General features: G+C 44.4%; 1 protein-coding gene across 2 annotated transcripts in view; it reads right to left on the reverse strand.

Moving 5' to 3' along the window:
* Positions 1 to 1,816: 1,816 nt before the first annotated feature.
* Positions 1,817 to 26,623, reverse strand: part of MTMR12 (myotubularin related protein 12) — a 35,739-nt gene continuing 10,932 nt past the window's right edge. For both annotated transcript variants that reach the window (XM_073543887.1, XM_073543888.1), the window contains 12 exons: positions 25,342 to 25,478; positions 24,869 to 24,962; positions 24,403 to 24,529; positions 23,880 to 23,955; positions 22,906 to 23,015; positions 22,668 to 22,792; positions 21,581 to 21,659; positions 20,830 to 20,900; positions 8,886 to 9,055; positions 7,890 to 8,060; positions 6,026 to 6,187; positions 1,817 to 4,488 (listed from right to left, as the gene is read on the reverse strand). In XM_073543887.1, the coding sequence (XP_073399988.1) occupies positions 3,913 to 4,488; positions 6,026 to 6,187; positions 7,890 to 8,060; positions 8,886 to 9,055; positions 20,830 to 20,900; positions 21,581 to 21,659; positions 22,668 to 22,792; positions 22,906 to 23,015; positions 23,880 to 23,955; positions 24,403 to 24,529; positions 24,869 to 24,962; positions 25,342 to 25,478 (1,898 nt within the window). In that variant the 3' untranslated portion in view covers positions 1,817 to 3,912. The remainder of the gene's footprint in view (positions 4,489 to 6,025; positions 6,188 to 7,889; positions 8,061 to 8,885; positions 9,056 to 20,829; positions 20,901 to 21,580; positions 21,660 to 22,667; positions 22,793 to 22,905; positions 23,016 to 23,879; positions 23,956 to 24,402; positions 24,530 to 24,868; positions 24,963 to 25,341; positions 25,479 to 26,623) is intronic.

The following is a 26,623-nucleotide window of genomic DNA, read 5'->3' on the forward strand; positions in this document are numbered from 1 at the left end:
AAAATAATGGTGATCACACAAAATATTGACACTTTGGACACAATTTGTCCAGGATGACCTGTTGAAGCGCAATGTAAGCACGAAACGATTGTCATCTGTATTTGCTCCATCGTTTTATCTGCTTGCTGTTGGTAATATGATGCCACAATAAAGGATTTTTTGCACGGGACGGATTGTTCCTATCCGCTTTCTTCTCTATGGATACACAGACTTTTTTCCTTGGAAGTGGCACCCGTATTCCCTTATGTGTGTGCAGCTTCATTAACCAGAGGTCCTACAGCTGTGCCTTTGTCCTGCTTTTCTTCCATGGTATGGGAGTAACACTTGTTCGCAAAGAATCTCCCTTATGTAAAGCGCTGTCCCTTACTATATAGGGTCTTCTCGTCATGTTCAGCGCTGTATGCAAGGGTAAAAAAAAAAAAAAAAAAAAAAATATGTTCCCTTATTCCACTGCATACCCTAGTTATGTATAGCACCCTCCTTTATTATATAGTATGCTTTATTATGTATAGCACTGTACATTATTACATAGTATCCCCTCTTATGTATAGCCATGTCCCTTGTTCCATAACAACTGCTCATTATATATAGCCCATGACTCTAATTGCATAGTGTTCACGCTTGTTATGTAGAATAGTGAGTGCAGCTCTGGAGTATAATACAGGATGTAACTCAGGATCAGTAATGTATGTACACAGGGACTGCACCAGCAGTGAGTGCAGCTCTGGAGTATAATACAGGATGTAACTCAGGATCAGTAATGTAATGTATGTTCACAGTGACTGCACCAGCAGAATAGTGAGTGCAGCTCTGGGGTATAATACAGGATGTAACTCAGGATCAGTAATGTAATGTATGTACACAGTGACTGCACCAGCAGAATAGGGAGTGCAGCTCTGGGGTATAATACAGGATGTAACTCAGGATCAGTAATGTATGTACACAGTGACTGCACCAGCAGAATAGTGAGTGCAGCTCTGGGGTACAATACAGGCTGTAACTCAGGATCAGTAATGTAATGTATGTACACAGTGACTGCACCAGCAGAATAGGGAGTGCAGCTCTGGGGTATAATACAGGATGTAACTCAGGATCAGTAATGTAATGTAAACAGGGACTGCACCAGCAGTGAGTGCAGCTCTGGAGTATAATACAGGATGTAACTCAGGATCAGTACAGGATCAGTAATGTAATGCATGTACACAGTGACTGCACCAGCAGAATAGTGAGTGCAGCTCTGGAGTATAATACAGGATGTAACTCAGGATCAGTAATATAATGTATGTACACAGTGACTGCACCAGCAGAATAGGGAGTGCAGCTCTGGAGTATAATACAGGATGTAACTCAGGATCAGTACAGGATCAGTAATGTAATGTATGTACACAGTGACTGCACCAGCAGAATAGTGAGTGCAGCTCTGGGGCATAATACAGGATGTAACTCAGGATCAGTAATATAATGTATGTACACAGTGACTGCACCAGCAGAATAGTGAGTGCAGCTCTGGGGCATAATACAGGATGTAACTCAGGATCAGTAATATAATGTATGTACACAGTGACTGCACCAGCAGAATAGTGAGTGCAGCTCTGGAGTATAATACAGGATGTAACTCAGGATCAGTAATGTAATGTATGTACACAGCGACTGCACCAGCAGAATAGTGAGTGCAGCTCTGGGTTATAATACAAGATGTAACTCAGGATCAGTAATGTATGTACACAGTGACTGCACCAGCAGAATAGTGAGTGCAGCTCTGGGGTATAATACAGGATGTAACTCAGGATCAGAAAGAAAAAACCCGAAAACAAAGTCTCTATAGATAAAATATTTAATTACAAAATAGCAACTATAATACATCTTTTTCATAAAGCAAATGAGGTAAATGGTGTCCAGTACATACAAGCATTTCATACATTACACCAGCAGTAAGCAACTCACACAACTCATCTGCATTTCTCCCACAATGCATCCTACAGCAAAGCATGCTGGGAGGAGATGCTGACCAACCTCTCGGTATATAAAGGCCGCTTCTTCTGGGCAGAAGCTTTTGGCATTTCGCCCCCTTCAGCGAACACCAGCTTTAGTTTTGTTGTCTCGACAGTGAATATTAATGAAGATGTAGCAGAGCTGAACCTGTCATTTGGCACAGTGACATTACCAGGCGGTGTTTTTTTTGTTTTTCTTTTACATAGGACTGCCGGCAAACCTGCTGTTCAGCTCTGCTCTATCTAATCACCAATAATTACAACATGGGCAGTGAGAAACTTTTTTTGCTTTTGGCACCAGTGGAAAGTGAGATTACATGTTCAGATGGTGCGATTTATATTATTTATACCATTTTTATCTTTACAGTCAATTATGGATAATCACAGACTGAGCGATCGGTTAATGAAAGGGTTAATCCCATCTTTAGATAATGGGTATTTTTGGATAGTGCTCCTAAATACAAGCAATTAGGCAATTTACTGCTTGTTAAAATTTTCAGCCATTCTTGAGATATTAACACTTACCTTCTCAGCTTGTTGCCTAGGAGACCGACCACCACTGCAGTCTAGCTGAAGCTAGATGGGATTAGGCGGTACCAATGCGTTCCAGCTACAAAATAGTACTTATTAGCTCAAAAGAAAAAAATAAAATAAAGCATGTAAGCACCGTTTTGGAGCTGGTATGTACGGTTACTTTCTAATCTCAGCCATCTTCAGCCTGACAGCAGCGGTGGTCGGTCTCCTAGGCAACGAGCTGTAAACAGAAAAGTGTTAACATCTCAAGAACGGCTGAATATTTTAACAAGCAGTAAATTGCAAAAGTGCTTGTATTTACCAGTACTATCCGACAATATTCATGTATGAAGATGGGAATAATCCTTTAAGGATGAGAAATGGATTATAGTCATCTAATTTTACTAGAATTCACCAAAATTTGTTGTCCAAGCAATCTGAATTTTTGGGAATTTAATCCCCGCGAATCCTTACTGGCCTGACCATTAATTATGGTTGAGTTTCCTAAAAAAAAAAATTAAATAAAAATATGGGGTCCTGAGTACTGTATTGGGCATATGCACATGGGTGACTGGATGCATAAAGGACTAGCCCTTGTTATAATCTACCTGGTTACTGATACAGCAGAGGTGCAGCCCAATCACTGGCCACAGTTTCTACAGACTGCTAGCTTATATCAGATTTCACACCGCTCCCTCTTCATTGTGGATCACTCATTCGCACAGCTTTAATTCCGCTGAGGCTGCTGTAATCACAGGGCTTTTGCAAGTTGCCTCTGGAGATAAAGGGTTGATGAAAAACAAATTTGTGTTCTCATCTCCCATGATACAGTGTTAGAGATACAGTAAAGATGCAGCTCGGCCGTGTTCACCGTTACTAAAGCCTTTTAGCTTATATCTTATTTCACCCTCCTTCCCTCTGTTGTATCTTGACTTCAGCAGAGGCTGCTGTAATCACAGGACTTCAGCTAGCAAGTTGCCTTTTCAGACACACAACTTTATAATTCTCTATTTGGAGAAGATATTCAAAGTTAGTGTAGATTTCCCTCGCCATCCTTCTATCTAGCCCTGGTTTCAGCAGGGAGGAAGTAAATGACTGCAGTAATTAAAATCTCCTACACTCTAATTGGAAATTAACAAAACTTAATGGGAATGTCAGTTTGGTCCTATTTTTGTTTCCAATTTTCAAGGCTTGTCATCTGTTCCATGTGAACGGTCCATATTTTACTTGCTTTGTAAACAAGACGTTTAGGTTCTTAACCCAACGTGATTGTCTAGGAATGTCTGGAATAATACAAAACCTACGGAAATATCTTACACATTTGGTGAACAGCACGAAGACAGCTGCCAGTGATAGAACAGTGTATATGTACATCTCAGGAAACTAAAACCTATGGAGATGACATCAATCATATAACGCCCAGGTCGATGTCCTCGTCGTCCCGGTTGACAAGATCATCTCCGGCCTCCCAGCTCCACCAGGTGGTGGTGGATATGGATGGTCTAACAAAGTTCATAGGGATATGAGCAAAAGGATACATTGACGATCTCCGGACGGACTTCTTGCGCCTAGCGTCCGCGTCGTTCTCCTTGGAGGCTCGATGGGATAGAGTTGGTCTGTCTTTTAATTCATTCTTTAGACTCTTGATTTCATCCAGAAGATCTAAAACCCTCTGGGTGGCAGCTACGTTTCCACCGCCCAGGACCTGAGCTTCTGGGATCCAACGCAAGTGTCGCTGGGCCCAGATGCAGATATCGGGCCCTTCGATATGCGGCAGGATCAAGCCATGAAAGTCTATCGGCTTCCGGTGCCAGTTCTCATAGAAGACCCGGTAATCATTGGGTACCTCGTCTGGAGAACTTATTAATTTACTGATTCTTTTACCAAGGAGACTTTTTATGAAAGGTCCAGGTTCTTCCTTGAAGAATCCCCTCTTATTTGACGATTTTGACTGGGTAAGAGGCAGAGACAACTGTCGGTGATGCTATAAGGGAAGGAAATATCAGTTTTATTTTATGGACATTGTCAAAGTCAAAACTCTCAGACATTAATATGGGTTTTATTCATGTGCGGCAGAAGCCTCAGAGCTCTTAAATCTTCATAAATGGTACAGTACCAATGCGATTCGGACTCCTCTCCCCTATTACAATGCTACTATGCATTGCTTTAACCCCCTTCATGACCTTGCGACTTTCTGTTTTGCGCATTTGTTTTTTTCCTCCTTTTATTCCTAGAGCCACACTTTTTTTTTTTCCATTTTTCCATTCCCATAGCTATATCAGGGCTTGTTTTTTTGTGGGGTCGAGTTGTACTTCTGAATGATACCAATTTATGATATCATGTGATGCACTGGAAAGCGCAAAAAAAAAATAAATAAATTCCAAGCTCGATGAAATTGCAAAGAAAAGTGGATTTCAGAATTGTTTATTTTTTTTATTTTTTTATTTACCATGTTCACTGCATAGTAAAACTGACCTTGGAGTATTGATTCTCCAGGTCAGTAGAAGCTCGCAGATACCAAACACATATAGGTTCTTTTTATCATCATCTCCTATGAACAGCGGCCACAGGCCGGCATTCGCAAAAATATCTTTATGACAGGCATGGGGTCTTCCGGAGACACCTAGCTGTCATGACAACCCATTGATGCCCTGCAGTTACGTGACAGGAGCGCCGATGGTCGGGATGAGTGACGCGCTTCCAGGTGGTGAGTGTTAAATCCCGCCGTCAGTGGTTGGCAGCGGTATACCTGGAGGTGTGTGTGGTGGTGGGGGGGGGGGGGGGGACCACAAACAATTCCACCATTTTTTGGGAGGGGTTTTTGCTTTTACTGGTTTTCAGCGTGCGGCAAAAATATCAAAACAAAGATTCTGCAGCTCAGTACGATTACGATGCTACGGAATTCCTAATTTTTGGAATCTTGATTCTCTCTCATTTGGCGTTTACCTTATGAAATAAATAATTTTATATTTTGATCAAATTGGACAGATGTGGCCATCCACAACGTGCAGATCTATTATATTTTCGGGATGGGAATAGGAGGCAATTTAAACAGTTTTTTTTGGTATTAAAAAGAAACTAAATTTTATTTTTTGTAAATTTAGCATTTAATTTTAATAAATTCTGAAGTATAACGATGGCAGATGTCACGATCACCCGACCAGCAGCCCAAGACTATGAGTTGGGGAAACCAGTGTTATTGGACCTCCCATCGAGACTGACCCTCTTAAATGGCACTGATACTGATTAACAGCGGCACTGAAGTGGTTAAATAGCAGCGATCTGCGCTCTCTGATCACTGCTGTTAAAGGCAGGTGTCGGCTGTACAACGCAGCACGCACCCACTGTGTATGGAGCCAACTTGGCTCCCGAGCTCGCCCCATACACCTGCACCTGACATACATGTATATTACATGTCAGGACGGGGTTAAAAATGGGCGACACTCAGGATGTTGAATGACTGTTCCTAATATATTCAGATATCGTCAATGCAGCCGCCCCTAAATCATCACCATACTCACCTTGGGGCGCGTTCCTTTGCGGCTTTTCTCCTGTTTGGACTTCTCCTCGTACAGCGGATTGTTGAGAAATGTCAGAGCCTTCAGCTCAAACTGCACCGACCAATCCCACACCGAGTAAAAACTCAAAGAGCCGCTTTGTCTGCCGCCGCCGCCGTCCTCGACCTGCCAGGATTTAAAAAAAATAAAAAAAATTACACAGAGAATTTGCAAATTCCAGAAGAAGGAAACAGGTCGTAGCTTAAGCAAACTTGGCCTCAATTACTAGATTGCTCCCAGCAGCTGAATAATGGCCCCCTTGTTACACAGCCGGGCTGAATTCTCATTCTAGGAGGCGATCCGCCGGCTGCTGGGAAGCACGGCAAGGTAAAGGGAAGGGAACATCAAGGGGGAATCGAAATGTGTCCGACAATTTAAGACTCTATAATCTGCTCCATTCCTCCGTGTAGCACCCGATGGAAAGCTTTAATGCAAGAGACTGTATTCGGTCTTGCGAATTTTGTGACCTGCTGGCGTTTAAAACCGGATGCCATATGGAAGACAATACAGATGAAAAAAAAAAATAATAATTCTGGATTAAAATCTGATTTTTTAAAAAAAATTTTTTACGATCGTGTGAACTTAAAGTAATCACAAAGTAAGACAACGAATAGACGATGTAAACTTAGATTGGACAGGGCAAAATACACCAAATACATCAAATTAGTAAATTTGGCACATCTGAAGGGTATGTGCACTCAAATCTTCTCATTTTGATTGCCATTAGAGACGAGTGTATGATTTTGCAGGACCACGGTTGGTAATCTGTGGCCTGAGGATAAAAGCCCGGTACACCGCCTCCTACCTGCCAGCATCCCCAGCTCCTCCTCTGACTAGCCGGCCTGGTGAGATCGGCCAGGTATGTAGGAGGTGGTTCGCAGGGCTTCTGTCTGGCGACCACGGAATACTGACCCGGTCACTGCAAATGATGATCTCTACATCCTTACCATTCCACAGTAGGTAATTTGCTGACCCGGGCTCTCACCCACTTATATATAACCCAAAAAGAAAATGGAGCCAAGAGCAATAAATACAATATCTAATTTTATTATCCAAAGAATTGATAAAAACACCAAGTTAATGATGAGTCAATCACAAGCTATGAAATGTAGGGGAATCAGCAACACCCAGTTACCACACACAGATAAGGGAAGATAAAAAGTGGCCGTATATAAACAAATGAACGCCCCCTGAAGCAGCAAGTAGGGAAACGCGCGTTGGGGTCCCGCAGCCAACAAGCTTATTATTTATTTTCTGCATATAATTGTTCTGGCTCCATGTCCCTTTTTTTGAACGACTCCATTATGCATGTTATAGGAATACTGAGAAGGAACTGTGCTCTTTCATGTAAAGGAGACCAGACCAGACAGAGCTATATCCTTTACATGAAAGCACAGTTCCTTCTCAGTATTCCTATAAAGTGCAATAGTGCATAATGGAGTCGTTCAAAAAAAAAAAAAAAGGGACATGGAGCCAGAACAATTATATGCCGAAAATAAGCTTGTTGCCATAACCAACCGTTCTATAGTATGGGCTGCGGGACCCCAACGCACGTTTCGCTACTTGCTTCTTCAGGGGCGTTCATTTGTTTATATACGGCCACTTTTTACCTTCCCTTATCTGTGTGTGGTAACTGGGTGGGTGTCGCTGATTCCCTTACATTTCATATCTTGTGATTGACTCATCATTAACTTGGTGTTTTTATCAATTCTTTGAATAATAAAATTAGATCTTGTATTTATTGCTCTTGGCTCCATTTTCCTTTTGGGTTATATATACTGTTTTAATGGATGAGCTTTACATTGGTAGCCTTTTTTGCTATTCTTACCCACTTATGTGTATCCCTCTGATAGGCTGAACTGAAGAAGAAAGTGCTGAAGATGGGTATATTAATGCTGTCCGACAGGACCGTCAGATACGTCTCCGAGAACTCAAAGGCAAGTGGGTACTGGTGGACCAGCTGCCAAACACAGTCCAGGAAGAGCAAGAAGACCGGAGCCTGAGGAGAGGAAGAAACAAGAAGGTTCTGTACCCAAGGGAGAAGGCCGACGTCAGTGATCTGCCGGAATACTACCCAATATCAACCTCATGAGCGCTCGTTCAGACGTACGAAAAAAAAAACAAAAACAAAAAAAAAAAAAACAGTCCTAACTTCAGTTTTCTCCAGGAAAACCAGACAGCACACAGATGGCATCGGAGCACTGTCTGGTTATCTTCATGGTCTCGAGAGACTTGCATTGACAATTTTGATCCGACACTTGGATCAAAATTAGACATGTGAAGCCCCAAAATCTAGCAAGTGTTAGCAGGTGACCCCCTGGAAGCAGTGGACAGATCCGTATCATGTGGCCGCTGGATGAGATCCTCGAGAACGCCTCCTTCCTGCTGCATCCTCGACTCTGCTCCGGCAGGTAGGATGCCGTTCCCTGGGCCCCCATCCAGCAGCCACACAATATTGATACAGCTGCGAAACCAGGATCCTGCATTTATTTGCACATCTCAAAATAGATACAAATAAATACTAAAAAAAAAAAAAGGGGCAAACAAAATAAGTGATAAAGAACAGCAATGCAAAAAAAGGACAGACAAGCACAAATTGTTACATCATTGCTGTAAGAGTGACAGCAGGACACAGACGGCCCAAATCCGACACTTTAATACATGAAATCATAAGACAAGCCATATACCGCACTCCCCATGTCACAGATCTGGCTGCCACGTGTGCTCCGAGCCCACAATAAGGACATCTCTGCGTTCTCCGGTTTCAGTAGTTTGAACATGGCAATTCCGGGAATGTCCGCACCTTGAGCTCGGGCTTACTTACCTCCCCGTCATTGGTCCTGAGATGGTTACATCGATCCAGAAAATTGTGTCCTCCCATCACCCACTCCTTCTGGATAAGGCTCTCGAAACCACATCTGGTGCGGTAATGTGGATCCATCATGATCTGCACCAGACTGGAGATCACACAGCAGAAGTCGGAGGCCGTGTCCTCTGCGGGAGCCAAGACAGGGAATCAGCCATACAAATCGAGAACGAAATGCTTAATGAGGTGCGACACAAGGGATATTCTCATCGCCAAGATCCTATCCCAATATGTAGTAGGTTAACCCCTTCACTACCAAGGGTGGTTTGCACATTAACTCCCGGGCCAATTTTTACAATTCTGACCACTGTACCTTTATGAGGTCATAACTCTGGAACGCTTCCATGGATCCCGGTGATTCTGACATTGTTTTCTCGTGACATATTGTATTTCATGTTAGTGGTAAAATTGCATTCAAATAACTTGCGTTTATTTGTGAAAAAAACGGAAATTTGGCGAAAATTTTCGCAATTTTCCAACTTTGAATTTATGCCCTTAAATCACAGCGATACGGCACACAAAAAACTTAATACATAACATTTCCCACATGTTTACTTTACATCAGCACAATTTTGGAACCAAAATTTTTTTTTGTTAGGAAGTTATAAGGGTTAAAAATTGACCAGCAATTTCTCATTTTTGCAACACCATTTTATTTTTAGGGACCACTTCACATTTGAAGCCACTTTGAGGGGTCTATATGATAGAAAATACCCAAAAGTGACACCATTCTAAAAACTGCACCCCTTAAGGTGCTTAAAACCACATTCAAGAAGTTTATTAAGCCTTTAGGTGCGTCACAGGAATTTTTTGAATATTAAAAAAAAAAAAAAAAAAAAAAAAAAAAAAAAAATGAACATTTAACTTTTTTTCACAAAAAAAAACACTTCAGGTTCAATTTTCTTTATTTTACCAAGGGTAACAGGAGAAATTGGACTGCAAAAGTTATTGTGCAATTTGTCCTGAGTATGCTGATACCTGATATGTGGGGGGGAACCACTGTTTCGGCGAATGGCAGACCTCAGAAGGGAAGGAGCGCCGTTTGACTTTTTTAATGCAAAATTGGCTGGAATTCAGATCGGACGCCATGTCGCGTTTGGAGAGCCCCTGATGTACCTAAACAGTGGAAACCCCCCCAAGTGACCCCATTTTGGAAACTAGACCCCCCAAGGAACTTATCTAGATATGTGGTGAGAACTTTGAACCCACAAGGGCTTCACAGAAGTTTATAACGTACAGCGGTACAATTAAAAAATCATATTTTTTTCCACAAAAATGATCTTTTCACCCCCAATTTTTATTTTTCCAAGGGTAACAGGACCCTAAAAGTTATTGTGCAATTTGTCCTGAGTACGCTGATACCCCATATGTGGGTGTAAATGACTATTTGGGCGCATAGCAGAGCTCGGAAGGGAAGCAGCGCCATTTGACGTTTTTGGCTAGAATTGAGATCGGACACCATGTCGCGATTGGAAAACCCCTGATGTACCAAAACAGTGGAAACCCCCCACAAATGACACCATTTTGGAATCTAGACCCCCCAAGGAACTTATCTAGATGTGTGGTGAGCACTTTGAACCCCCCAGTGCTTCACTGAAGTTTATAATGTCTGGGCGTGAAATTAAAAAAATCGTATTTTTTCCACAAACATCATCTTTTAGTCCCCATTTTTTTATTTTCCCAAGGGTAACAGGAGAAATTGAACCCCAAAAGTTGTTGTCCAATTTGTCCTGAGTACGCTGACACCCCATATGTGGGAGAAAACTACTGTATGGGGACACGTCGGGGCTCGGAAGGGAAGTAGTGACGTTTTGGAATGCAGACTTTGATGGATTGGTCTGCGGGTGTCATGTGCGTTTGGAGAGCCCCTGATGTACCTAAACTATTGAAACTCCCCACAAGTGTCCCCATTTTGGAAACTAGACCCCCCACGGAGCTTATCTAGATGTGTGGTGAGCACTTTGAACCCCCAAGTGCTTCACAGAAGTTTATAACGCCTGGGCGTGAAAATAACTTTTTTCCGCAAAATTATATTTTTGCCCACAATTTTTTATTTTCCTAAGGGTAACAGGAGAAATTGGACCCCAAAAGTTGTTTTGTAATTTGTCCTGAGTAGGCGGATACCCTACATGTGGGGGTAAAACACTGTTTGGGCGCATGGCAGAGCTTGGAAGGGAAGGAGCACCATTTGACTTTTTCAACGCAGAATTGGCTGGAATTGAGATCAGACGCCATGTTGCCTTTGGAGAGCCCCTGATGTGCCCAAACAGTGGAAACCCCCCCAATTATAACTCCAACCCTAACCTCAACACACCCCTAACCCTAATCTGAGCCCTAGCCCTAACCCTAGCGGGAAAATGGAAATAAATACATTTTCTTTTAGTTTTATTATTTTTCCCTTAACTAAGGGGGTGATAACGGGGGGTTTGATTTACTATTTATGGCGGTTTTTATGTTTGGCAGCTGTCGCACGCTAAAAGACGCTTTTTATTGTAAAAATAGTTTTTGCATCACCACATATTGTGAGCTATAATTTTTCCGTATTTTGACCCACCGAGTCATGCGAGGTCTTATTTTTTGCGGGACGAGTTGACGTTTTTATTGGTACCATTTTCGGGCACGTGACATTTTTTGATCGCTTTTTATTCCGATTTTTGGGACGCAGAATGAACAAAAACCAGCGTTTCATGAATTTCTTTTGGGGGGTGCGTTTACACCGTTCCGCGTGCGGTAAAATTGATAAAGCGTTTTTATTCTTTAGGTCAGTACGGTTACAGCGATACCTCATTTAGGTCTTTTTTTATGTTTTGTCGGTTTTTTGCAATGAAAACAATTTTATATAAAAAATAATTATTTTTGTATCGCTTTATTCTGCGAGCTAAAACTTATTTTTTGCGGATGATGCTGTGTGGCGGCTCGTTTTTTGCGGGATAAGATGACGTTTTCAGCGGTACCATGGATATTTATATGCGTCTTTTTGATCGCGCGTTATTGCACTTTTTGTTCGGTGGTATGATAAATCATTTTTTGCTTCTTTTTTTATTTAAGGGGTTCGCTAAAGGGGTTAACTAAAGGGACAGTTTTATAGGGCAGGTCATTACCGACGTGGGGATACCAAATGTGTACTTTTATTGTTTGTTTTTTTTTATTTTGAAAAAATGGATTTATTGGGGAATATTTTTTTACTAATTTATTTAGCGATTTTTTAAATTATTTTTAACACTTTTTTTTTAACTTTATTACCTTGTCCCAGGTGGGACATCACTGTCCTGTGACAGATCGCTGATCTGTCACATCACAGATCACTGTGACAGATCAGCGATCTGTCACAGGCACTGCTGCAGACTTCCTCATGCCTGCGCTTTGCAGGCAGTGAGGAAGTCAGCTCCCTGCAGGCCCCCGTCGCCATCTTGGATCCGGGGGCCTGTAGGGAAAGAGCCCCCCGCAGCAGCGCTGCACATTGCGCTGCCGTGGGGGGCTCAGGGAAGCACGGAGGGAGCCCCCTCCCTGCCGCTGCTTCCCTTTAACCCCCGGTACACCGCGATTGCGTTTGATCGCGGTGTGCAAGGGGTTAACGTGTCGGGGGCGGTCCGTGACCGCCCCTGACTCATTGTGCCGGGTGTCAGCTATGATAATTAGCTGACACCCGGCCGCGATCAGCGGCGCTCACCACGTGGGCGCCGCTGATCGCTGGGACGTAATATTCCGTCCATGGTAGTTAGGTCCAGGGTCACATGGACGGAATATTACGTCATTTGTAGGTAAGGGGTTAAACACTTAAAAACACTCCAGGCGATGTGCACATGCAACATTTGTGGTCATAGCATAGCATCAAAGAAGAAATACCACTACCACCATTTATGCATCCATGGAAAATACAAAGGACAATCGGAAAATGTAAGCAAGACAAAAAGGTAAAGACAGATATACGTCCCAAATTATGGTATAAAATTAACCAAATACAACAAGAAACGGGCGTCGGGGCTGGGCGCATCCAGGGGACTTTTGCTGCTGTGCAATAAGGTATATATTTTGAGTCTATAGGTCAGCGTTATGCTATATTTTCCAGCATTTTTCACCATTTTGGCCATTTATACATGCTGCCTCTTTTTGCCTTGCATACATTTGCACTATATTCTTTATACCATACTAAAAGCACACATCACTTTATTGTTTATCACATGCCATTGTCTTGATGGTATTTATACATTATCTTTGTATTATTGGTTATTTATTTGGACTCAACTTTTTCAGGTGTCATTGATCCTGACTGTTCTGATATATGCTACATTATTCTGTGGATATATTTGTCCCCTGTATTGTGCCCTATCCATCTGGTATCTGTTCCCCACCCCACTATCTTGTTGTATTTGGTCAATAAGTTAATCATTTTTATACCATAATTTGAGAGGTATACCACCATGGTTACTTACCGGTAGCAGTTTTTTTCCCGGAACCCATGACAGCACACCTGAGAGAGGGATCTGCCCCGCCAGGACCCTACTGAAATATAAGGGGCGGCACCTCTCCCCCACTTCAGTTGGGTTACAGAGCATTGAGAGGACTTCCCGGTTAGTTACATGTTTATCCAACACCACATCACACAAATACACCGTGCACACCCATACGGTGAAAAGGGGGGAGGAGAATATACGGGTGCTGTCATGGGCTCCGGAAAAACCGGCTACCGCTAAGTAACCATGGTGGTTTTCCCTTCACCCATGACAGCACACCTGAGATTTTTTTGGAGACTTCGAACACCTTAGGGAGGGACCACGGCTTGCAGCACCCTGCTACCAAAATGTTAAGTCAACAGAGGAGGATAGATTTAATCTATAGTGCTTAAAGAAGGTTGATGGTGAGGCCCAGGTAGCGGCCTTACAGATTTGCTCTATCGATACCTCTGCCTTTTCAGCCCAGGAGGTCGCCACAGCTCTGGTGGAATGAGCCGTGATGCAGTCAGGAATCGGAACACCACTAGCCTATACTAATGGCCTCCCTAATCAATCTGGCAATAGTCCCTTTTGACACTCCATAGCCCTTTCTGGCACCCTGGAAGGCTACAAATAGGGACTGGGACCTCCTCCACTGGCTAGTTACTGATATATGTTCGAGCAGGGCCCTTTTAACATCCAATTTGTGGAATTTCTCCTCCCTTGGGTTTTTTGGATTCTCACAGAAGGAGGAGAGAACAAACTCCTGGCTACAGTGGAAATCTGATACCACTTTAGGTAGATAAGCAGGGACTGTTTTTAGGATGACCCTGTCCTGGTACACCTGGGTATAAGGTGGATTCACTGAGAGGGCCTGCAAGTCACTTACTCTACGGGCCGATGTAAGGGCCACTAAAATAATGGTCTTTAGGGTAAGATATTTTACAGACAGTTGTTGAATTGGTTCAAATGGCTCTTTCGCAAGGGCTTCTAACACCAGATTAAAATCCCACAGGGCTATTCTTGGTAATGGGATCGGTCTAGACCCATGGCAGGTTTTAATGAATCTAGCTACCCATCTGTTTGCAGCTATGTTGCAGTTATATAGTGCGCTCAGTGCGGACACCTGAACATTAAGGGTATTTACCGCTAGTCCTAGCTGTAATCCTGCCTGTAAGTATTCCAAGATTGCCTTAATCGGGGGCTTTTGGTTTAAAAGGCTTCCCAAGGAACTGTAGAAACTTATTCCATGTTCTACCATATACAGTGGGGCAAAAAAGTATTTAGTCAGTCAGCAATAGTGCAAGTTCCACCACTTAAAAAGATGAGAGGCGTCTGTAATTTACATCATAGGTAGACCTCAACTATGGGAGACAAACTGAGAAAAAAAAAAATCCAGAAAATCACATTGTCTGTTTTTTTTCATTTTATTTGCATATTATGGTGGAAAATAAGTATTTGGTCAGAAACAAGCAATCAAGATTTCTGGCTCTCACAGACCTGTAACTTCTTCTTTAAGAGTCTCCTCTTTCCTCCACTCATTACCTGTAGTAATGGCACCTGTTTAAACTTGTTATCAGTATAAAAAGACACCTGTGCACACCCTCAAACAGTCTGACTCCAAACTCCACTATGGTGAAGACCAAAGAGCTGTCAAAGGACACCAGAAACAAAATTGTAGCCCTGCACCAGGCTGGGAAGATGAATCTGCAATAGCCAACCAGCTTGGAGTGAAGAAATCAACTGTGGGAGCAATAATTAGAAAATGGAAGACATACAAGACCACTGATAATCTCTCTCGATCTGGTGCTCCACGCAAAATCCCACCCCGTGGGGTCAGAATGATCACAAGAACGGTGAGCAAAAATCCCAGAACCACGCGGGGGGACCTAGTGAATGAACTGCACAGAGCTGGGACCAATGTAACAAGGCCTACCATAAGTAACACACTACGCCACCATGGACTCAGATCCTGCAGTGCCAGACGTGTCCCACTGCTTAAGCCTGTACATGTCCGGGCCCGTCTGAAGTTTGCTAGAGAGCATTTGGATGATCCAGAGGAGTTTTGGGAGAATGTACTATGGTCTGATGAAACCAAACTGGAACTGTTTGGTAGAAACACAACTTGTCGTGTTTGGAGGAAAAAGAATACTGAGTTGCATCCATCAAACACCATATCTACTGTAAAGCACGGTGGTGGAAACATCATGCTTTGGGGCTGTTTCTCTGCAAAGGGGCCAGGACGACTGATCCGGGTACATGAAAGAATGAATGGGGCCATGTATCGTGAGATTTTGAGGGCAAACCTCCTTCCATCAGCAAGGGCATTGAAGATGAAACGTGGCTGGGTCTTTCAACATGACAATGATCCAAAGCACACCGCCAGGGCAACGAAGGAGTGGCTTCGTAAGAAGCATTTCAAGGTCCTGGAGTGGCCTAGCCAGTCTCCAGATCTCAACCCTATAGAAAACCTTTGGAGGGAGTTGAAAGTCCGTGTTGCCAAGCGAAAAGCCAAAAACATCACTGCTCTAGAGGAGATCTGCATGGAGGAATGGGCCAACATACCAACAACAGTGTGTGGCAACCTTGTGAAGACTTACAGAAAATGTTTGACCTCTGTCATTGCCAAAGGATATATCACAAAGTATTGAGATGAAATTTAGTTTCTGACCAAATACTTATTTTCCACCATAATATGCAAATAAAATGAAAAAAAAAAAAACCAGACAATGTGATTTTCTGGATTTTTTTTTCTCAGTTTGTCTCCCATAGTTGAGGTCTACCTATGATGTAAATTACAGACGCCTCTCATCTTTTTAAGTGGTGGAACTTGCACTATTGCTGACTGACTAAATACTTTTTTGCCCCACTGTATGTTAGTTGTTACTGGCTTCCTACTTTTCAACAGCATAGCCACCAACCCCGGAGAAAAACCTCTATCCTTAAAAGTGACCTTTCAAATTCCACGCCGTCAGATGGAATCCCTTTGACTTGCGTGTCGAATATTGGACCCTGAGCTAGCAGGTCTGGGATCTCTGGTAGTACCCATGGATCTGAGAGGGACATCATTTGTAGCAGCGAGAACCAGGGCCTTTTAGGCCAGAACGGGGCTATTAAGATCACTCTGGCTTGATCTTCCCTTATTTTCCTCACAACTGTTGGGATCAGAGCTACTGGAGGAAACGCGTAACTTAGTTTGAAATTCCATGGAATTTGCAATCTTCTGAAACACTAACTGATTTTGGGTCCTTTCTCCTTGCCTTAGTATATTGCGGCCCAGGAAGTCGGCTTCTACGTTTTCTACCCCTCTTATATGTAGTGCTGTCAGGGAGAGTAGATGTCGCTCTGCTCTGTGAAAAAGCTCTCTGGTCGCATTCATTAAAGGGGTTGTCCGGGCTTTTCACATAATCTCAGTGCATATCTGGGCTGCAGAATGCTGACAATAAGTAATTTACCTTCTGTGGCCAGTTTGCAGGGTTTGCTAGACATCAGCTCTTGCTTATAATAAAAAATCTCTGGGGGGGGGGGGGGGTGTTCTGGCATTGAAATGAGGACTGGTCGTTTCCTCTGACTGTACGCCAAACATGCCCTCTATAGCAACAACCCCACCCTCCATAGCAACAGGCCCTCTCCGACCTCATGAACAAGCCCTCACACAGTAACAAATCCTCCCCCTCTAGCAGCCTCAGTGCAGAGAGCAGACCCACCCAGCTGCTCCTCCCCCAGACAAACGCTGAACAGTGATCTATGGAAAGTGAAACTATTGAGGAGGAAACGACCAATTCTCATTTCAATGCCAGAACACACCCCCCTGGATGTTTTTCTTACAAGCAAGACATGACATCTAGCAAACCCTGCAAACTGGCCACAGAAGGTAAATTACTTATTGTCAGTATTCTGGAGCCTAGATATGCACTGAGATTATGTGAAAAGCCCGGACAACCCCTTTAAGGAGTGTGACATTGTTCCCCCCCCGGTGATTGATATACGCCACTGTCACTTTGTTGTCTGACATGATCCGGACATTGCGGCCTTTTAGACGGGGAATAAAGACTTTTAAGGCTTTGTTTACTGCCCGTAGTTCTCTTAAGTCGGAGGATGTGTTTTGCTCTTGAGGCCCCCAGGGACCCTAGGCCGCCTGTCCCCTTAGGTGCGTCCCCCCACACCGAGGAACTTGCGTCTGTCAGAATTATGTCGGACACTGGTCTGTGCCATAACATTCCTGACATCAGGTTTGTTCTGTCTAACCATCTGAGAGAGTTTTTGACCTTTAAAGGAAAGCTCCAGCCTTCCTTCCAAACGCCCTCTTAGCGATCTCTGTGCTGATAGAATTTCTGCCTGAAGTTGACGGGTATGAAATGGTGCCCACCTGACCGCTGGGATACATGCTGTCAGGGTGCCTAGTAAGGACATAGCACCTCTCAGGGTCATGTGAGGTTGGTCTAGGGCCGCCAAGTCATATTCCTCACCTTTTCCATCTTGGCCTCTGGTAACAGACAAGTTTGTTGTTCTGAGTCCAGGATGAACCCTAGAAAAATCTGTCTCTTTAGGGGTTGTAGTTTTGATTTTTTGATGTTCACCATCCACCCGAGTTTCTGTAGGGTATTTGTTACTCTTTCTACCTGCTCTGTGCAGTGGTGTTCTGAGTTGCCCACTATTAGAAAATCGTCCAAAAAGGGCATTATAGTTGTGTTGTGGATTCGGAGGAAGGCTGTCATCTCCGCCACGATTTTCGTAAAACACTCTCGGGGCTATGGATATGCCGAATGGAAGGGTTCTGAACTGAAAATGCCCGAGATTGCCCTGGATGTAGAGAGCTACTCTTAAGTATCTTTGATAACCTGGGTGGATCAGGACGTGATGGTAGGCATCCTTTAGATCGACTACGGCCATAAAACAATTGTGGTGTTGTAGCTTTATAGCCGTAATTACTGACTCCATTTTGAAGGTCTGATTTTCTATCCATTGATTGAGGCCTCTGAGGATTATAATTGTTCTGAATGACTGGTCCGTTTTTTGTTTTTATAAGGAAGAGGGGTGAGTAGAAACCCCTTCTCTCCTGTCCGCTTGGGACTTCGGTCAGAACACGTTTGACTTTTTTTTTTTTGAGGATGAGGTGGCTCCTCCGAACATGAATCCAGACTCCTTCCTTTTGTCCTTCCATCTTTTTCTATCCCCCGGAGGACGGCCCCTGTTGAATTTTCCTCTCCGAAAGGACGGCCTTCTTTGATCTCTTGGAAACCTGGGGAAGCCTTTCTATCACTTGCTTTTTCCAAGATGTCATCTAGATTTTCTTCCAAATAAAAATTGACCATCACATGGGAGAGACCACAACTTAGCTTTAGACTGTAGGTCTGCTGGACAACCTTTAAGCCATAATGCGCGCCTTGCGGCGTTTGATAACCCTGCTGCTCTCGCTGTCAGTCTCATGGAATCGGCGGAAGTGTCGGCCAAAAAAGCTGCGGCTCCGTATAGAAGATACATATCCGCCAGAATTTTTTCCCTCGAGACCTTTGAAGAGAGTTTCTCTTTCAGCTGTTGTAGCCAAATCATTAAGGAACATGCTGTGCAGGTGCCGGCTATTGCCGGTTTTAGTCCTCCTGCCGCTGCTTCCCACGTATGTCTTAAGTAGGAATCTGCTTTTTTATCTAGCGGGTCTCTAAGTACACCTGAGTCTTCCAGGGGCAGGGCCAATTTTTTAGACGACCTAGACACTGCTACGTCAATCTTTGGGACTTTGTCCCATATCGCCGTGTCTTTATGTTCAAGGAGGAGGGAAGTGCTCCTGATCTTTCAGGCTTCTTCCATTCTCTTTCAATGAGTGCCTGGACTCTCTCATTGACTGGAAAGGTGCGTTTCTTTCTTTCCTGTAGACCACCGAACATGACGTCTTCCAGAGACTTAGCAGTTTTTTCCTCCTGTAGGCCCATGGTTACCCTAATGGCTTTGAGGAGAGCATCCGTATCCTCTACCGGAAAACACGGCTTGCCACCCGAGTCACTATCCGAAGAGGAGGAGGACAGTTGTTTGTCCAGAGATACAGCCGAGGAGGAGTCTGAGGAAGAACTAGGGGAGTCTTTCCTACTCTTTTTCTCTCTCTTTAACACCACTTTAAGGGAGCCTTACACCTCAGACCTGATGACTGAGCTGAGGTTAGTTGCAAAGCTCGGTGCCTCCTCCACCATGGTTCGCTGGATACAGCTGGCGCAAAGGTCCTTCTGCCAATCTCTCGCTAGGGGGCTCCTACATATAGCACAATCCCTATTGTTTCTCTTGCTCCCTGCTTTTTTGGCCTTTTCCTAAGCAAATTAACACACAAGAAGGACCCTATTAACAACATACTAACATTCACGGAGATCACTCACCACTCAAAGTCGGGTACCGGACTCGGAGGCTGTGGTGGAGCACATGACCTGTGCTCTCTGGACATCGAGGGAGTCTCCTGACCTGTGGCTCGGGCGACTGCTGCTTGAACGGCTGCTATGCTTGCGAGCGGAGGTTTGTGATGGGGGCAGAGATGGTGATCGTTCCTGCTCCGACCCCATGGTTTTACCTGGCCGCACTGACATCCTTCCTCCTTCAAATAGGAAACCCTCACCGGGCCGGACCTTTTTTTTTTTCTTCTTCTCTCCCCTCCCCCCTGCGACCGCCGGCCAAGTGGTATTCTTCTTAATGCGGCTGGCGTCGCACCAGGCGCCATTTTGCCGTCGCCTCTGACGTCAGCCGGCGTGCTGCCAGGATGCCCCGCACCGCTGAAGTCAGTGGCCGGAAACCACCCCCGGCTCACCCAGTCATGTCGTGAAGGAGAAGGTTCGGGGCACGCGGGAGGGAGGCACGGAGGAGCGCCTCGGATCACAGAGGCCGCCTAGCCGCACCCGCACGAACCCTGCAGGAGGACACCGGGGACTGCGCTTCCAGGAGACCAACGGCCGGCGCTGCAGGTAAGCCGACCTGCTCTTCCCGCGCCGGGACAGCCCTGGGCTCTTCATCCATGACAGGCACTGCCGCTGTCAGGCTGATTCCCTTCCTAGGACAGGAACCCAACTGAAGAGGGGGAGAGGTGCCGCCCCATATATTTCAGTAGGTTCCTGTCCTGGCGGGGCGGATCCCTCTCAGGTGTGCTGTCATGGGTGAAGGGAAAATAGGTGTTTTCCTTTGTTTAGCAATATGTAGTAGGTGTAATAATACCATCAAATACCTCCAAATAGAAATGTAGTGTAATCTACCCCCCCACGTGCAGGGATTGCGGTAGCATAGGTATACATGGTTACAACCACTGTCACTAAATAAGTGGTCATAACCATGGATACCTAAGCTATTGTAATGCCTTGCACAGGGGGTAAGTGGCATGGCGAATCAGAAGAACTATACTACATTTCTAATTACTAATATTCTTATTATTACACACACATATAGGATCTTGGAGATGGGAATGCCCCTTTAACAATCCTGCTCTGCAGTCCGCTTACCTTTAAGGATGACATTAATTTTTTTTTCTTCCAAATATTCAATAACTTCAATAGATTTCTTAAGGCACTGTCTGCAGTGAGAAAACAGATGGAGCAGAGATCAATTGCAATCCTCCGCAGGAGTGAAGAGGGTTCAATAGTTTATATAATCAATTCTTTCATTTCTCAATATCTCCAATTGCTCTGTAACAAGCAGTGAGCTTGTATCCCCTTCCCATAATCTAGGATGGATTTATATCCCTTAGAAGTTACCCATGGAAGCTCAAATTGAATGACAGCAAGCAGAGATATTGAAAAGGAGGCAGAAAATGAATTATTCTAATACGCAGAAAGTTTAACGCTTCCATTATAAAAAGGAGTATTCCCATCTCCAAGATCTTCTCCCAGGCCCAGTATGTAGTAGGTGTAATAATATTATCAAATACCTCCAATTAGAAATTTAGTCAAGTTCTTCTGATTAGCCATGTCTCTTACCCCATATGCAGGGCATTGCGGTAGCTTAAGTGTCCATGGTTACGACCAGCCACACAGTTATTACTGGCCGTAACATGGATACCTAAGCTACCACAATGCCCTGCACAAGGGGTAAGAGACATAGCTAATCAGAAGAACTAGCCTACATTTCTAATTGGAGGTATTTGCTAATATTATAACACCTACAACATATTGTGATAGGACCTTGGAGATGGGAATACCCCTTTAAATAAAAAAAAAAAAAAATCTAAAATGGCCATAACAGTCAGCGACTAACCTTATAATTTCAAGCCAATTGCTTGTGTGCAACAGTGAGAACCACTTGAAGTCTGTGACCCAGAACTCTGTGGAATTATCTAAGTATAAAATTGGGGGAGGAAATAAGAGTAATGCATAAATTTGTGAACAGTTTTGGAACTTTTTTTTTCCTTACACGTGAATGAGTTTTGCAGCACCCGCTACAGAAAACACTTATTTTCCACTGTACACACTTTCATTCCCCCCCCACCCCTCTTCCCCCCCACCCCATGAAGATGATACTAAATATGATCACTCTTTTAGTAATTTGTATTTTTAAAATGAAGAAAAAGGGGAGATTTACATTTTAATAATTGTATTTAAACTTTATTTTCACTTTGAGCCCCCAACCTCCCCCCCATAACATCAGTGATAGGAGCTGTTAGACACAGGTGCTGGCTGTATAACAGCTCACGCCTGCCCTGTATGCAGCAAGGTCAGCTCTTGAGCCAGTTCCATACACCGCGCACCCTGACATTTGGGTGCACGGAGGGGTTAATATTTCTGAATGTTTTCAATCCAGTTTAACCCTTTGTATGACAAAAAAATAAAAAGCTTTCAATTAGTCACACTGCGATAACAGCATAAAAAAAAAAAATAGAAACCTAACCCGACGCTGCAACTTATGCGCTTTCCTATTCTCTATTATTTCCTACTACAAATAATGGCATAGACTGTCATAGCTGGCAAGGGCCTGTAACAGCATCTGCTTACTGTGATTACTGCTGTCAACCATTTAGATGCTGCTGTCAGCCACAGACCGTGGCGATTTAAGGGCTCTCACTCATCGGTTCCCATTGGCCTTCCTGTGAGGTGACTGGGGATTCGATGCCTTACCATGAAAGCCGTGGGCCGGATGAATGGCCACCATTTCTGCCATCTAAAGTCCGCCTGTGACCAGGCTTCATGGCAGAACCATAAGTACACTCTACACTGCAATACTGAGGTTTTGCAATGTACAGTATAAGCGATCAAACGGTCACAGGTTCAAATCTTCTAAGGGGGAATAGAAAAAAAAAATACAAAGGAAGGCAGAAACACAAAAAAAAAGTGTATTTTAAGCTTACCTATTAAAAACAACTGCTTGAATCGCATATAGGCTGCATGGATGTCGGAGAGGGAGGGAAGAGTGATGGACAGATCCTCGATTCTCACTTCCTCGTAGGGCGGCTGGTGAAGAATCTTCTCTACACTGCAGGGAAAACAGTTAGTACGGAGGATAAATCCTAACAAGTAAAAAAACAAAAAAAAAAAAAAACAAACCCTGCTCAAATTAACAAAAAGTCAGGACGACATGCGACGGACCTGTTGTTCAGGAACGCCTTCTGCTCCTGTATGGAGGAATCGTCCACTTCTTTAGGGAGAGAAGCCATTTTGAACAAAGCCGCCCCATTCTGACGGGACCAGCACCAAATCTAAAATAAGGCAAACAATGGACACCGTCAGCAACTTACAGTCTGCAACCTTCATTTATTTTCAGATTCCATGATGTGCAGTTTGCAGCCTGATCCTAGCTTCAGAGGCCTGGGCGCCTCTGCCAGCAATACAGGCTGGGTGGGAGGCCCGGGCGCCTCTGCCGGCAATACAGGCTGGGTGGGAGGCCCGGGCGCCTCTGCCGGCAATACAGGCTGGGTGGGAGGCCCATAATCTTTCTCACTGCACGCTGGATGTGACGTGTGTGGATCCTGTAGTCTTCTGTAGCAGTATAAATCAGCACAGCTTCGAACCTGGGGCGATTTCCCCTTCAATGACTCAGCATCAGGCGTTTCCCCTCCAGCTACACCATGTGCGAGTTGACCTGCATGATTTGTCCTGTGATCCGTCATGCACAACAACCCCTTCTCTATTGCTAACACTTACAAAAGCGAGAGGCAGAGAAATGTGTCAGATCCAAGACACATTTAATTGAATTGATGGATGTGTGTCAGATTTTGCAGACAAGCTACCTAAACGGACTTACACCTATTGGCAACAACAAAATTTTAAAGTCAAGGCCAGTCAGAAGTTTCCCTAGTTTTGCATTTAGGAAGCAAATAAGAAATAAAAGCAAAAGGTGTCCAAAGACTTTACAAAACTCCTCCAGCCCAGCAGGGCTCTGCTCTAAGGCTTGCTAGCCGAGGGCTCCCAGCGATTGCCGCTACTCATATTGAGATCAGCACCACCATTAATTAAAGTCACTTGATCAGAACAAAAAAAAAAAAAAAAGTGTATAGAGATGGAGAACTTTTAAGCAACCTTTTGGTCTGAATATTTCCAGCATAAAGCCATCATGTACTCACAGGAATCCCTCGCCCGTGGAACTTGTACACGCTCTCCTCTGGTAAATGAGCCGGGACAATGAAGTAAGGAGGTAACCTACGAAAAGGAGGATGAAGAGCGGTGGTAAGTACAAAGGTACACGGACGAATATCCCAAATATTCAAGGAAAGACTTCTATGGAGCGCTAAGTGAATGTAGCATCTATACTTCCTATTATAATGGGCATCTCAGAGCCAACATTATAGGGTATTCTAAAGCATAGCATTGCTGAAAGAAAAAAAATCTGCATGAACAGTAAAATCTGCTGCAAAAATCAGCACCAAAATATGTGGATTTGGGATTAGGTTTCTCTGCAGAAAACAGCAGTAAAATCAAAAAAACAAAAAAAAAAACACCATAGTCCCCTCCACCTGCTGCTTCCTTGGTCCCCCGGGTGTCTCCTCTGTACAACCTGCCGCCATTTTGCACTGACTCAAGTTACTACTACATTGTCACGTGAAATAAGCCGCCGGATAGGTCGCACAATGCTGACACAACACGTACCATTCTAAACCTTTGTAGGTTTCATTGACGAAAACTTTATAAAACACGCTCCCCTTGGCGCGCTCCAGCTCCATCCGCCAGTCCTGGTGCTTCTCAAACAAGACAGTGTGATCCTTGGCACTTGTAGCTGAAATGAAAGGACATGTGATCGTTAGTGCGCAGCCCGGCTCGCCGACTAATGACGTACGGCGATGCCAATGTCACTGCTTCTCCCTGCTGTGCAGATCGTGCACTGCCCGTGACTCGCAGCATGCGGCCGCACACAGCACAACCTGTCCCCTCCTGTGCCTCCGATCTGCTCAGAACACGGAATGATCTATGGATCTAGGGCTACATGTGATCCGACCACACACCTACATCTGTGTATCCAGGCGAGAGTGCGGCAGGTAGCCATTCTGTCATATGGTGATATCACTAGTGGTGTACCGGCCCGTGTAACCTACAGTCTGCATGACCGAGAGCTCACCGGCATAACGAGGGGCTGCCGCCGTGTAGGAGAACAGGAAGATCAGCTTCAGGGGTTTAGGGCTGAGCGTGTGATGAATGATCCCATTGACGATCTGAAACACAAAATGCAGAAAATAAATTCACTGACAGCAAGAAGACATCTTGTATAGTGGAAATATGGAGTGCTAGTATTGTAGAGCTAATTCTGCTGAATAATGCAGTGGGCGCAGCGGCGAGACCCATATTGCTGCTTGTATGAGCGCAGCAGAAAGATGTCACTCATCTGGGCAATACTGCCATGTGCAATCTTGCCGCATCACTACCGGACTAGGCACAGCAGCGCGAGACAACTCATCTGGGCATTGTGGCGCATTACTGCCCTCTCCCATTTTGGCACATCATTACTTGTTGTTTGGGAGATGCTCATTTGGACACAGGAAACAATAGAAATAAGAACAGAAGAGAACAATCAGAGGTCGCAGCTGTAATTACCCGGTTCACTTCATCCTCTTTGGCGTAGCGGAGACCGAAGTGAAACACCCTGAAGTCTCGGCAGTAGATCAGCAGCTTCTCGGGCTGTTTCTTCAGTGGTGCCCCCAATATGGGAACTTTCTTCTTGTCGTCATACACTGGAGGAGAAAAATTTGTTACAAGCATCGGAGGCGTTTCACACACGTCAAGGCCCCATACCAGAGCACCACACGCGGCAGGGCCCCATACCGGAGCACCCCCCAGATGGAGGAACTATGCACATACCTAATTTTACAATAATCTGTGCAGATAATATCACTGCACAAGTCTGGGAGGCAGGCGACACTGGAGGACTAGCTCAGGGCTCACTGACGGCCGTGTCAGTTGTCGTTTCCCACTATACCTGTGCGTTATTAGTACAGAGGGAAATGCCCTCTGAGCCCAGGCCAGCTCACACTGCTTATCTGCGCCCCGGGGTTAATTATTACTTCTCCGCACATTGCGATTGTCCTAATCGTGTTTATTTTAGCCGGAGATTGAACAATAGAGAAAATCTGACTGGTACTATGGTGACCTGCAGAAGTGACGGCAGCTCTGCTGTGTACAAGACCCGAGACACGACCTCATGACTCCCCCCGGTACCAGTACATGCTGTGGTGAGAGCTATGGACTGACCACTGTTCCAGCCAGAACAAGCATCAGAGTGCCGCAGCCCCAGCCAGAACAAGCATTACAGAACCACTGCTCCAGCAGAAACGATTAGATAAATCTACAGTGAAGGAAATAAGTATTTGATCCCTTGCTGATTTTGTAAGTTTGCCCACTGACAAAGTTATGAACAGCCTATAATTTTAAGGGTAGGCTAATTTTAACATTGAGAGATAGAATATCAAAAATAGGGATTTCTGTGTACTCACCATAAAATCCTTTTCTCCGAGCCAATCATCGGGGGACACAGGACCATGGGTGTTATGCTGCTGCCACTAGGAGGACAGTAAGTGAACATAGAAGAAAGAAAAACTCCTTCTCTGCAGTATACACCCTCCTGCTGGCTGAAATTCATCCAGTTCAGTAACAAAGCAGTAGGAGCTTCCAACAACAATAATAAACTGTCAAAACTAAGAAAGAAAACAAGCCATTAGGCTAACAAGGTGGATGCTGTCCCCCTCAATGAAGGGAGAATTACCAACCCGTGGGAAGTGTCCAGGATCATTCCCGAGAAGGAAATTTGTTGAGCCAGTACTGGAGAAGACTTTTCGAAGGGAGAATTACCAACCCGTGGGAAGGGTCCAGGATCATTCCC

The sequence above is a fragment of the Dendrobates tinctorius genome, unplaced genomic scaffold, assembly GCF_039654945.1.
Source record: "Dendrobates tinctorius isolate UK_male_01 unplaced genomic scaffold, ASM3965494v1 ptg000135l, whole genome shotgun sequence".
NCBI classification, from domain to species: Eukaryota; Metazoa; Chordata; class Amphibia; order Anura; family Dendrobatidae; genus Dendrobates; species Dendrobates tinctorius.